This window comes from Diorhabda carinulata, chromosome 3, assembly GCF_026250575.1.
Source record: "Diorhabda carinulata isolate Delta chromosome 3, icDioCari1.1, whole genome shotgun sequence".
Lineage (NCBI taxonomy): Eukaryota > Metazoa > Arthropoda > Insecta > Coleoptera > Chrysomelidae > Diorhabda > Diorhabda carinulata.
This window is the reverse complement of record NC_079462.1, coordinates 11,869,880-11,885,239: the sequence shown is the minus strand read 5'-3', so window position 1 is coordinate 11,885,239 and position 15,360 is coordinate 11,869,880. Positions and strand designations below refer to the sequence as shown.

At 31.4% G+C, this 15,360-nt stretch overlaps 1 protein-coding gene across 2 annotated transcripts in view; it reads right to left on the bottom strand.

Moving 5' to 3' along the window:
* The window catches only part of LOC130891180 (alpha-2C adrenergic receptor), a 962,342-nt gene that overhangs the window by 745,939 nt on the left and 201,043 nt on the right, over window positions 1–15,360 (bottom strand). For both annotated transcript variants that reach the window (XM_057795779.1, XM_057795780.1), the window contains exon 2: window positions 949–1,323. In XM_057795779.1, coding sequence (XP_057651762.1) covers window positions 949–1,316 — 368 coding nt within the window. In that variant the 5' untranslated portion in view covers window positions 1,317–1,323. The remainder of the gene's footprint in view (window positions 1–948; window positions 1,324–15,360) is intronic.

Below are 15,360 nucleotides of genomic sequence, written 5' to 3'. Positions count from 1 at the left end.
TGTATCAATATCTAGTTAGCCTAGACCAGTTCGATGCATAAATAAAATATTTCGTTACCATAGCAACGAACAATAACTTATTAGAAGTGTCAGTGTAAAGTTTGACGTCAAAAAAGTGAACCAGAACGCAAAAAATTAAAAGAAAAAAGATGTCCACCAAAATTGTGAAAATCGAAAAATTGGAGTATTGAGCCATCATCAAGTCCCTGTATTTAAAAGGGTTGAGAGGTAAGCAGGTTTACGAATATATTCTTAATACCCTTGGTAATCAATGTCCTTCGTATGCGACGTGAAAAATTAGACTGCAAGCTTTAAAACAGGTAAATTCTCCATTGAAGATGATGACCAATCGGGAAGGTCGGTTTTTGTGTCAATCCCCGAAAATATCGATGCAGTTCATGACGTGATTTTAAAGACCGTCGAATTGGGCTAAAACGAATGTCTGAAGCACTGAATATTTCATACGAAAGCGTTTCATCATATAGTTCACGTCAATTTGGACATGAAAAAAATTGCTGCAAAATGGATTCCCAGATGTTTGAATGTTGACCAAAAGCGTGCAAGTGTAGTAGCATCACATTCCATCTGTGCTCGATTTGAAAACGATGTAGACTTCTTAAACCGAATCTCATGTTGCCATGCAAGAAATTCGTGATTTAGGGTTTGAATTACTAGATCACCCTCCCTATTCACCAGATTTGGTTAAGTCCGACTATCATCTCTTTCCTAAACTGAACAAAAGTATAAAAGGTCGTAAATTTTCCTCCAAATAGGAGGTAATAAAAGCTGTGGAGGTCTGGAACATTTTTTGAAAAGTCTAGAGACGTTGCAGGTTCGCTGTAATAAATATATATTCAAGTAAGAGGAGAGGAGAGTAATAAAATATTTTGACATTGAAGTTTCTAAAATCGTTCGATTAATCTTATATTAAATTTTATCTGTACTTACCACCACAATCCAAACACCCAGTATCCCATCAACTCATTGGCTAACGAAAACGGCATAATTATTAATCCGAGAAAAAAGTCCGATACAGCTAAAGAAGCTATAAACCAGTTTTGAATGTTTTTTAGAGCTTTTTCAGTACTTATCGCTATTATAACCAACATGTTACCCACAACAATCACTATCATGAGAACGGTAACAACAATGGATGCCACTGCTATTTGAGTGATAGTGTAGCCACTTGGATAATGAGGAACTGATAAAGTGTGGTTGGATATATTGCCATTCACGTCACTGACCTCGCACTGGTAAAATAGATCTTCAAAACACAATGGTAATTTTGCTGTTGAAGTTGGAGTTTCTAGCGACATTTTAGTTCTGAAACAACAAAAAAGAAACGTAAAAATATTTTCACAGATAATAGTACTCGTATTAGAGTTTATATTTGATCAGATAATAAAAAACTGACTTTTTTATACAGAAAAAATGACTAAGAAATCTTGAGAGCTGACTGATTTATACCAGGTTAATCATACATAAACTGTGTTCCATTTATAATTGAGAATATTTTATCTGTAAAATCTCGAGCTGAGAATATTGACATTGAAGAGATACGACCAAATCAACACTCACGATAACATACTTATCGTATGGGCCGAAGCTAAACTAAATCTTACTAACATAACCAACCAATATTTATTACATTTTCCCTCCAATGGAGAGCCAGAACACCACTTCGCCAAAAAATTTCACATCAATTCCCTAACTGATAACATATAGAGTGGACTGTAAGAAGTTGGTACTTCGTCCTTACTTAAACTTTTGTTTCAATAAACAATCTCAATACTTTCAAATGTTTCCAACAATTTATAGTTAGATACATTTCTTGAAAATTTCATGTTATTATTATTCACTTCATCATTAGGACTCAACAGTACACGATATTTTAATATAATAAATGCTTTAAGTCAGATATCCAAAATAATGTTAGATTCCTCACAATTAATTTCGAGGAAACCACTATTTACTTAATCCAATATTGCATACTTAGGATTATCTTTTCGCGAAAAGTTATTCATTAGCGGTAAAACTGAATGGTTTCTTATACCAGTCAATTGAGTTCTGGAAGATATATCAATTATCGATTATCATTTAAATCACCTCACTCTATTTTATTTAAACAAACAGATGAAAAATAGGGTGCTGAAAATTTCTGATCCATTACTTCTACTACAGAACCTTAAAACACTGTACAAAATTCAATAGCACTCATAACAACCTAGCCTATAAAATTAATTGTCTTTCATAAAGAACCAATAAATATTCAGCTCCATCCATAACGATTAAGCCTATTAAATTTCAATGTCATTTATCAAATAACCAATCAATATTCAACATCATTCATAATTACCTAGACTAATCTAACCAATAAAAATTTAATGTAATTCATAATCTAACCAATGAAAATTAACAACGATTAATATAACAATCATAATCAATAAACTTAATATTTCTGTCAAACGTCAATTAGAGTAATAATTTCTGAAACCGATGAATTTAATGTTTTTTAGAAGAAATAACCAATCTCAAATCGCCAAAATTCTTAACTAATTATTGTAAGTAAATTCCATAATAATTATTGATATAACTAGGTTAATCTTATAATAATCTATTCAAATATGTAAATAAGACACATACTGCCATCTATTATTGTGTTAAGGAGATACCCCGCACTTCACACATAATCGTGACACTTGTCGACGTTATAGTCTCTGATTTCAAATTGAGTTGTTAGCATCGTTTCCCGTTAAAATAAAACTATAAATTTAACAAAAAGTTATTGATTATTTTAACACTTATACTTCAACACATATTCCTATACTGACCACAATTTTAGTCCCAGACGATGATTCCATTATTATTTGAGAGCCCGGTATATATTATATAAAGTTAGTACACTTTGTTGTTTAATTTTGCCACATTCCCACACTTTAAAAATGCTTGCGGGTAAGTGTGAACAAACTTCTGAAACAATAGCTGATAGAAACTAAGTAACCCTGCAATAACCTAAGGTGAAGCAGGATAATATCCTTTAAAGTACCATCTTAAGATGACGATTATAGAGTTTGCGAGTAATCCGTATAGGGCACATCAACCTTTTTGCGTATATTCTTCCTATTTTAACAAGATGCTTGAATACCTCAAATGAGTAGAGATATTCCTTGGAAAGTGGGAGAAAATACTCCAGAGAAAGTATTTTGGAGGCAGGATAATAAGGTACAGAAACATGCATAGAATATTTTCTAAGTATAGGTGCAGAGGTACTAAAAAGCCAGAAAGACTTCCCAAACAATCCATACTAACTCAAAATTTATTATAATCTACTCTGCCTTATTTTATATCAACTCTATTTCCATCTAGTATCTGCCGAGATATTTCTGTGGCACGCTGTTGTTATATCATCACTATCAATATCTCAAAAAAATTGATTCATTAATTCTATTAAGCAATTCCACTATCCCAAGTTTTTCTTATATATCTTTCCATGATTGCTTTGCAATTGTAACTATTGCAAAATTGTTACTTGTATTGTGCTTCTTCATTTTTTCTTCCAAGGAATTCGTTGTAGCGAATGAAGTGAAATCTCTTCAGTACTTGTCTGGTTATTTTTTAGAAATATTGTTCACGTCCGCATTCTTATTTTTATTTCATTTTTACACAGGTTTACAGTTTGCAGAGTAAAATCGACTACATCACCACTAATTGCTAGATGCAAGAGTTTTTTAATCTTATCTCTGGCAAATAGAAGTTATAGTTATTTCTACTATATTACTGTTTGTTGTCGTTGTCTTACGAAATATGCAGATAATGAAAATTTTGCTCTTTTCCTTTTTTTAATTGATGCATCACTACTGAAACATTTTTCATTTTTGTGGCAATTTATATTAATTTGTAAGATCGCGTTTGAAGTTAATTCATCCTATCAAACAATTATCTTTTTCGTTCCCTTTTTTTTTAATTTTCTCCTAATTTTCTTTTTTTAATTTCGTTTTGAGGAGAAGTTGGTGGCATTAGAATTAATATTAATTGTTCATATAATTCAACTGAGACCTAAGACTACTTATTATGATGTGTTTCCAGTCAGGGACTTTTTTATTATTCTCGCTATAAAAATGAAACATCTCCTATTGTACAGTTGACTCGTATGATATGACAATTGAAAAAACTAAGAAAGAATTTCCCGAGCCAAAAAAGCCATCGATCAAAGTTTTTGATCAAATCGTAAGTTTTTATCGTGAAACCAGTTCCAACAAACCAACATTCATACACGTTGTATAAGGATCAGCATCTGAATTTCCAATACACTTTAAAATTTGCATTCCAATAATAAACTCATTCAAAACTCTCCTGCCTGCATGTTTTCAATTGTAATGAAAATCACAATCAATTTTGTGTTGTTCAACTTCTTGTTAACTCGTAATGTCACAATCATCTTATTATATAGACAATAAAAACTGATCTTAAGATTTGAAATTAAAGATTTGAGTAGATTTCACGACTTCGATTGAAGTATTGAGTTTTATTTCCATGTTACTTTTATATTATATTGATTGAGGATTTCGAAAAATTGGGAGGTAAATGTATATGAATATAGGTAGGATAATTTTGTCTATATTTAGATTCTATATTAGTGACAAGAAAATTGAGTTTGTTGATTGCTTTTATTATTCAAATTGTTATTTCAACTCGTCAAAATTTAGGATGAATGCGGCTAAGTCGTTTTCAGAGATAGAGAACTTTTATTGGTTTGATTACAAATTACGTTGAAACTTTTCATAGGGTAGAATATATGAGACATTAAATGTTTATAGGCTAGATAACGCTAGGTGTTATAGATGAAGCTGTATTTTATAGGTTATGTAAGATTGGTTGGTCACCGATGACTGATAACCTTAAGCAATATACATTATTTCTAAAAACAGACTTTGTAGTTATCACAATTTTAACAAAGAATTCCTTAAACTATGTTATTCAATCGGCTGATGTTTTATTAATTTTAGTGAAGGCATATTGTAGGGTTTTGTCTTTGGAAGTAACTGATTCTATTTATGGTAAAGATACACAAGTAGCTGAGATATTTTTGTCAGAATTGATATTAGTATACACTAAATATTGCCTGATTCCAAAGTCACATCAGATTTATTTTATTAAATTCGTTTCCAGCGATATGAAACAGTTGAATTTTCATAAAAAAGTTTGTATATAAAGATATTTTCTGGTTCTTTGCATGAAATATAGGAAATTTCAAGGACTATATCGGTCGATTAAAATTTCAGTGTCTCCGTGTTCATTTTCAAGAAAAATTCAATATTCTCTTTTTTTATGGTAAATTGTATATAGGGATCAACATTAACTCCATTTGGAGCATCACTCTTTTCTTAAAATGAATGTTATCTTTCGATAAAACGCCAATTTATCCCTATTTTATCCATATTTTACCGGTTCTATAAGACTGTTGAACAGTTTATTTTTAAACAAAGAGTTCATTTTTGTTTTTTCTTGGTTGAGGATTTTAGGTTGAGGAGCGTGTTGTACCTTGGAATAGTGTACCTTGAAACGATTCAAATTTAAAACCAGTGTCTCCATCTATCAATCCTTAAATGATCACAAATCTACATACTCTTCATAGCTGTATTCTAGACTGCAGTTTTTAGCAGTAGTACGAAAAAATGGCCTCAACTTATTAGAGTAAATAGTAAATTAGAGTAAATATTAGAGTAAATATTTAAGTGAGATTTTTTGTAAATGATTGTGGTTAAGTTAGTGATGTTTTCAGTTATATCTTGTTACTATTGGAAAGTAATTGAGCAGTGCTGTTATTTTTTTTGAACATAACTTCTTTGCTGTAAAATTAATTGATTGGAAAAATGCATCCCTTTGTACCTTGAAACAAAATCACCTCATGTACCATGGAACGTGTTCCACAGTAGAGGAGGCTAGGTTTTTTGTTTTTTTTTGTAGAGATCGTCATGGCCCAAAGCAAGACTGTTAAAAAGAGAGATACAGGTCCTGGTGCTATAAAAGAGGCCTCTAATGGAGATCCAACCAAAAAATGAGATTTAGGGAGGCTTACAAAGCGCAGAAGAGGAAAATTGTTTATCAAAATATATTAAGAAAATTGCTCCAATGCGATATGGTTATATATATATATATATATATATATATATATATATATATATATATATATATATATATATATATATATATATATATATATATATATATATATATATATATATATATATAAATTTGCTCTGGCTAATTAAAATAAATATCCTCTTACATACGATGCAGAACAAATGGATGCGTGGCTTTCTTAAAAGGCATCAAAGCATTCTACAAATCGAAAATCCGAGGCAACAAGTCTGAGCAGATCGACAAAAGTTTTAATAGATTTATTATACAAAAAAATTTTTACAAAATAAAAGATGTTCACAGCCGATTTGGAACAATTTCTTTGACCGGATTTGGAATTTAGATGAAACGGGTCTAAGCACTCTTCAATCGCAGTCAAAAATAGTTGCAACAAAAGCAATTAAACAAACAACAAGTACAACATCAGCCGAGAGGGGAGCCCTTGTAACTTTGACAGCAGCAGTTAATGCTACTGGAAAATATATTCCGCCAATTCTAATATTCCCCAGAGTTTTTTTAATATGCTATTTGGCGCTGGAACAATAAGAGCTGCAGTTCGCACTTGCTGGTCAAATCAAAAGCTGTTCTCAAAATTCCTTGGCCATTTCATTAAGTTTGTCAAATGTTTGAAGGACGAACGCGTTTTATTATTCTTAAATAATCACATTTGTCCATTGAAGCAGACGAAAAAGCTTCTGATGCTGGAATCGTTATGATAACTTCTCCACCTCACACATCAAACAGGCTCCAGCCACTTAAATTTAAAGTGGTCTTAGAACTTCCAGAATATATCCACTGAAAAGAAGAATATTTTCAGGTCATAATTTTATGGGTTTTTACTAACGGATTATGATTTGGATAATAACGCACCTCAGTCCAACCTTACTACTACTGATAAACAGACTCAGTATTAAACTTCAAATAAAGAAAAAATAACAGATGAACCAAGAGCTGGGCCATCAGGTGTAAAAACTCTATCATTGAAACCTTTAAATCAAAATGCAGAAATTCTCGAAAAAGGAATTATTTCGCCAGAAGAATTAGAGTCGTTTTCTAAGGACTAGCAAATACAAGGAAACGGAGAAATACTTGAAAAACAATTATAGGAACCGACACCTCCGAGAAGGATGGAATCAGAAGAAACAAGAGCATAAAAAACAAAAGACTTAAATTTGGTAAAAATACAACTTCATAATTTCAAAGTAATTGGACCAAAAGCTGCAGAAAAGATAGAAAATATCAGGTAGTGGAGACCTCTTTAGAAAGTGAAAATGTGTTCCCCCTGTGTCAAGAGATGACGAAGATAGTGCAGTTGAAGAGTGCTTCTTTTGTGAAGATTCAATGATTGCTGATAAAGGTGGTGAAAAATGGAGCCGGTGAATTAAGTGTAGTCATGAAGTTTATAATTTATGCGTAGATATTGATGACAAAAAGTGGAAAACCTATGATTGTGAGGTTTGTTTATATAAAATAGAAATAAGAAAAAATTTTTGTTGTTTTCAAGTTTTTGCAATTTTCTCATCTCTCTTCTCTCTTAAATAAACTCGTCTTTTAGATCTTTATTCTGTTATTTTTTCTTACTGTCCGTTACAAGGTACAAGAAGGTTGTTCCAAGGTACATAAACACATACCTTGGGACCCAATGTAAGCAATACAAAGTTTTTGTTGCCCAATTTCAATGCATAACTTTTCTTTAAATTTTCTTTTGTGAATTTGATACATCACTTGACACAAATTGAAATTGCCCATTCAATTTCTCACAATAATTATTGAATTTTTTTTGTGTGAAAATTAAAAAAAATATTTTAAGGTACAACAGTCTCCTAAGTCTTTGATATATACCAGTCCTTAATTTGTAAGATCAACAAAAAGAAATAAAAATTATAGTTGAACGATTTTTCTCAAGAGAACTAATCTCCATATTTTTTGTCGTATTGCCATATAAAAGTTATATTATTGTGGAGAGAAATATTTATTGTGAATTTGAATATTTGTGGCATCAAAATAATCGAAAAATTCTCACCAACACATTATTTATTTGAGAAATAAAATTGGTTCCCAAATTAGCTAGTTACTATTCAAAAACTTTATCTCTCTTCTCTGTGTTCAATATTTCTCAACTCAAGCCTCTATTTTAACTTCATGAATTCGTCATTATAATATTTGGTTGATGTTATACGTCAATTAGCTTGAACTTCTAGATTACCTAGCGGTTATGATTGAGTATACAATGACAATACTTGTATACTATCAAGTAAAAAATAATATAACATATTTTCTTACCTCTCACATTTAAGTACCACTCGTACAACAATACAGTAATTTCTTATTTTATTTACTAATAACTAATCAGTTGCTTCGAGTACTAAATGTTGAATTAGCCCGTTTCATTGTATTATCTCGAATTTTCAGTTTAACTTGTTAATTATGTGTACGAGTGGTATCACACGAATAGTAAAATTATTGTAATTAGTTTTACCTGTGACTTAATAGTATTATCGTTGGCAAAATACAGTTGTCGTCGACTAGTGTTCAATGTGGTTTTTGAGAAATTCATGTTAAATGAGTACTTTTATAAGCATTTGATCCGTATTGAATTTCGTACATAATTTACAAGTTAGTTCCATATTAATTTGCCCTTTTTTTTACGAATTCACTTCATTTCAAAAACATGTGAACGAGGTCTTTCTAAAGTAAGTGGATCACATTTATTCCTTAGATTTAGCTTGGCTGCAATTGATATCTATTCCAAGCCCCCGCATAACTACGTATTTGTCATCAGGGACTGAAATTATGGTCAAAGTACAATGTATGATGTTCATAGGTATTTTATACTTTAATTTTGAGTGATTTCCAACAGATAGAGCAGTAACAAGAGTTTATTTCAATTTTTGCTTGGGAATAAAAGCTGTATTTCGTATATTTCTCAGTCATTATTATTATTATTGTTATAAATATGATTTTCATTATATCCTCAGCTGATTCAATAACAAGGATGTGTATCAAACATTTTAACATTCATGACGCAAGACTGCTGAATTAGTGTTCAAGCTATTTATTCAAGTCTATCTTAAGTCATGTCGAATTGAAGCTATTTATCAAATCGTACTTTGCTGTCGTTCCGTTTCTAGTATATGATACTTGCTAGTTTCAACATTCAGATGTGTATCAGATATGAAATAATGAATAAATTCGTTCAATTCTGATTATAAACACAGTTGAAAATCTTAAAATGAGTTAGCTTTTTCAAGTGAAACTCCACTAAATTTTCTAAATAAAATTAATCAGCCACTCTTCCAACCCCATAGTGGTCATAACTAACTCTATGAAACTTTCGAATTAAAAGGAATAGAGTGGAGTATGGAGTTTGGAAAGAATTTACATTGTTAATTTAAGAATCCAACAAAAGCTCTCTGCTTGGTATAAACTACTCTTTCATATGACTTCCATTTTATACTGGAATACAGAACTTCAGAATTCATTACCTAGCTTGCAATTTTCAAACTCAATTCTAAAAAATATTTTAAGAAACTCGGCTCTATTTATTGCGCAATATTATGCTTTTGCCATAAGTTCTAGCCATTTAGTTCTAGCCTCACCCTCAAATTTTAAGGAAAGACATAAGCTTCTATGATCAGATGTCTACTAAATAACAACACCAATCATATAGACAGTTCTATGATGTCTCCAGGAAGTTATCCTGTTTGCCATAACTATAAAGCTACTATAAAGGTCAAGTACATTATCACAAATACAAAAACTATTCCAACAATTTGATCCGACGTTAAAGTACTACCGCAAAATGTAAGTTTTCAATTTTAAGTTGCTGATATTTGGTAACGATTTGTTCTGATGAATATTACTTCTATTACTGGATTATTCGATAAAATTGAGGGCTGGAAGTATTGTGTTACTCTTAAAATACAGTGTCAAACAAATAATTTCGAAAAAGTTCTGATAACTTAGGGGTGATTAGGAAAATGAGACGGACTCTTCGTAATCTAATGGAATCAAAGTGCTCACATGACAATAAATTATACAAATATTTAGAATGATAATTATATCAACAATACTTCACAGTTACCAACTTACCAAATATTGAGAAACAATTAAAAAAGATATTGGGTGCAATCAGTAAATATTAACATTAGATATTAGATTTGTGTGTCGATCTATAGCAAGTTTAAACGAGAATTTTTATGGAAAAAATAAAATTTCAAAATTTTCAAAGAATACCAAAAATTTCTTCGTATCGGCACATCTACACGAGCTTGTTACTTGTTTCCTGTGAAGATATATATAGATGCTACAAACAGATGGTCTGACGCACAAACCACTAGTAATGGCACATTTTTCTTAATAAAAAGTGGAAATATCAGGAAGATAAATATTTATAAGCGGCAATTTGATGATATACCACAGAGAAGAATAAATAATGAAGAAACAGGGGTAAGACCTCTTAGGTATTTGGAATTCGGACATAACAAAGAAATGCAATTTCATACAAGAATGTAGTGGTCGAGTCGAATATGATTTAGCATTTGAATAGTGATCTATATTTCAAAAAAATGAAATTGGATTTCTTTGACAATTTAGATATGTTAATAATTGCGTATTTGTGAATTTCGTGGGATGAATTTATTCATAGAAAAGCTGTTTACTTAATCTCAACCAGAATTCACTTTATGACCTAACTGTATATACAGTAGTTTTAGCAGCTCAATAAAAATAGGAAAATTTGTTTAAAATGCATGCATGACCTGCACAAACAAATAATATTAGTTTCAAAACAATACCAACCAAATATCTACATTACGTACGTAGAATATTACATATTCTACGTATAATTTCTAGTTTTATATTTCTGTACTTCCTGGTCTCATCATAGTGTCAAGAATATTGCTGATTCATTCGTGACAAAATTATACACCAACACCTATGAATCCTATTCCAACCTTCCCCTACATGAAACTCAGAATGTACGTTCTCACATTCTCATATTGTTTTAGCTCCAATTAGTGGTCGTTAACCTGATTCTCACCATTATTTCCTCATACGAACAAAGGTAATAAAAAAGTTATTTTGTTAGTTGCTTCCCTTATAAATATCATTTCATTGATAAAGCTTACGAACAAATAAATGGCATGCAATTATGTTATTTCAGTCACTTTCGAATTTATTATAATTCCAATTAATTCACAAAAACCAAATGCTTTTGGATATAGTTAATGTTTTTGAATATACAATTTTTTTCGCAACTGTTGAAATTATTTCAACATACTAGCTCATGATATTTTGAGATTTCCCACTTACGTGATTCATCTATTTCTCAAAAAACCAACTTTCCACGAAAAATGTATCTTTTCACATTGAAATGTCACTGGTTTCAACTCCAGAATAAGACTCTGAACTGTTGAATCTTATTCTTCCGAAAATACCGATTAGCTAGATTCCTGTGTTATTTCGTAAAATAGTGTATTTTCATTCCAATAGAACACGTTTAATTCCGGAATAAAGAAACTAGACAGCAGAACTATTGATGCATGATCATATACTTTCTAGTTCCACGATAATGTAGTTTTTCTAAGAATTCAGTCTTAGATCAGATTATTTTGGATAATGATATAACTCAAACTATCAAGAAAATTATGAATATCGAAGGTTAGGTTATCAAAAATATAATTATTAGTCGAAGCATTTCTAGAAGGCTTCAGATACTCAGAAATCACGGGCAACTTTTCATGTTGAGGAAAAACAAACTTTGGTTCAATTCTCAGGAAGTGAATCAAGTAATTTTCTCTCGTTTGAGTAGGTATTGGAACTAGCATAAGATCAAGTAAAATTAGTAAAAATAAATTTATTGACAACGATAACGATGAAAATAAATGGGTATAAATATTAATTGGGAAGTAATAATTAGTATACATTTTTAATAACATCACAAACATAATATACAAGTTAGAACGAGTATATTTTTACCAATAAATATACCAGGTGTTCGATTCTAGTTACGGGTGAAGCTCCAAGGGTCTCATTCCTTCCCAATTTCTCTTGTTTTTCTCTACTATGATCCCTGTGACTTCTTTGACTAGCTCTTCTACATCTGTGCGATATTCTGAGAGTTTAAGTTCTCTTTCTGCTGTGACTTTTATTGTTGCATCTAAAACCTGTTGCTGTAGTAACCGTCTAGCTTCCTCTAGTATTCTTGACTCCTTGTGATAGAAATCAATCTAAAATTTATTTGAACAATACATTCATTTCTCCAATTAAATGGGCTCTTCTGTTAATTGTCAGCGCTTGAACTGATGTATATATTCCTAGAAAAATTGGTTTCAGTTCTGTGAGCTTGTTGCTTTTGTTTTTTTTACCTCGGGCAGGTAGCTGGCCTGACCCATGAACCCTTCTTCTTTTTCCGGGCTTGAAACTGGCAACAGGTCTACTCAGCTCACCTGCAATCATGCGGGTACACCCGACACTAATACAGGATATAAGAACCCTAAACTCGGCTGACGTGGGCAGCGATTACAGATTACTACTGGGAAAAATTGAAATTGGGATAAAAGTGAAAAATGAAAAAAAAAGAACCAGGGACACAAACGCAAAAAATAAATGTTTAATCACTTTGTGATATTAGTATAAAAGAACTGTACCAAAAACGATTACAGTAAACAAGAATGCGATAAGCAGAGCAGAGTGAATGAAAGCTGGGAAAAACTAAAACGAAACATAATAGAAGCTGCAACAAAAGCCCTTGGCAGCCGAAATATAAAACAACAAAAACACGGTCCCAATAAAACCCCATGGTTCTGCAACGAAGTCAGAACAATGAATTGAAAAAAAAAAAAGGAAGACTTATCTAAAGCAAATGACAACAAAAACGCCGGAAAACTAAGATGATTAAGAGAGGGTAAGAAACGAAACCAATCCACTAGTAAGGCAAAAAAGAACAGTATTGAGAAGCATTTTCAAAAAAAAAATGAAAATGACTTTTGCGTCCTTTAAAACAGATGTGGAGATTAATCAGAAAAGAAATAAGTGAATATATTGGCTCAAACCAGATAACAAAGGAAAATTGGGTCCAATATCTCAAATAATTCTATAAAACAGAAGAAATATATAGAAACTTAAGTACCATAATTTTACTGTTTAAAAAAGAATTCAAAAAGATACCTGCCAACTACCGAGGCATAAACCTTCTAAATACAACCTTAAAACTAGTAGAAAAGATCATAACAAACAAAAGAAATGAACACTCCACATTGATGAACAGCAAGGATTCAGATCAGGAAAATCTTGTACAGATGTGATATTTATCCTGCAATTAATAACTGAAAAATCTATCGAAGATAACAAACCGGCGTCCAGGTGCTTTATAGACCTGAAAAAGGCGTTTGACGGAATACAACTGGTAGTACACCTATAAAACAGCAAATTCCGTAGAACATCATAAAACCCATCGAAAACATTTACCAGAGAAACAAAATACAGGCCAAAATCAATGGCATAACTACTACTGTAAACAATGGTATTCGACAAGAAGGTTCTCTTAGCTCCGTATTGTTCAACATCGTTATCGACCACCTCAAAAATACCTATCAGATGCAAAGTGGCTGTTGATAATGAAATTATACAACAAGAGATGAAATTTAAATATCTTGGCATAGAAATATCAGGTTACGGTGATATCGAAGCAGAGGTAAGAAACCTAACGGCAAAAGCAGCACGAACCTCAGTTTAGCTGTACGATACAATCTTACGAAACAAAATATCGGAATCGAGACCAAATCTCGAATCTACAAGGCTGTCATCCGGCCTATATTGACATACACAGCAAAAACCAGACCATACAACGGACACAAAGAGAATATTAGAAACCACCGAAATGAAAATATCGCGCAGGATCGCTGAAAAAACACTTTTTGACAGGGAGAGAAGCGAGGACATTAGAAGAACATGTGAGATTGTCAACATAAAGGAATATATATTGGAAAGAGAGAATGGATCGAACACATAAATCGAATGAATGATGACAGAATGATCAAAATAGCTAGAGACAAGTCGCTCTTAGAGCGCCGAAGCGTTGGAAGACCCCGCAAGAGATGGAGCGACAACCTCTGTAATACTTAAACGACAAAGGATACGAGGACAACAAGCTTTAATTAAAGAAAGAAGAAGAAGTAAAATTGGTTTAGCATTATATATTAACTTTTTATACTAATATTATTGTTTGCTAATTTTTATTATGAATTAACAATTTATTCTACTTTAACTGATAACATGATTATAATTCCGATATTGTTCGAAATAAACAAAAGTAGCAATATACTTCCTGAGGAATGAGCTGAAGGTTTTCTCCGTCAACATGGAAAGTCGTTTCTAATTACTAAGTATTTGAAACTAGCCTTAAAAATGCAACCTGTCATTCATAACTTCGATAATTATAATCTTACTTATAGTTATATTATTCTCTGGAACATTTTGATTCAAAATTAAAATTGTATCAACGTGACCTGGAAACTATATTTGATCAAAAAAAGTTATGCTACCTAGCTCATTTATTCCGAAATATGAAAGTATTTCATTGAAGTAAAAACACACGACATCCTTTTCCGAAAACCTGTATCATATCCCCAGCGACATTTCAATGCAAAAAGATAAATTTCTCGTGGCAAACTTTGAGAGCTTTTTAATGAGTTGATTAATAGCGTTAGTGATGCTCATCCTATCGTAATCGTAATTTTGCAGAAAAATTTACCGATGAAATGATATTTATGAAAGACACGATGAATACAATAACACATAGAACGAAACAAGGGTGAGGGTTAGGTTAAAGAGCACTAATTGGAGCTGTAACAATACAAGAATGGGATTAAACTAACCTAAATAATGAATTTATTTCATTTGGCTCTCACACACTGTGTATGCAACCAAAAAAACAGAGTTATAATAACTACTCATTAATAAAAATCATAAAACAATTGGACCATCAATTCAGTTTGATCATTTTTATTTTTCGTTAGTCAGTTCTCTTTTAAAAGGTTGGTATTAGTAGGGGTTTAATGAGAAATAGTTATTATTAATTATGAAACGAGTTTCTAGCCACATTAGTAGAAAACCAATATTGGTTACATTATTCTACAGTATATTTATGAAATCAGCCGCCAACTTATTGACAGTTCCTTTTTAAATATTCTCGAGCGTTTTTACTTCTTGGATTAT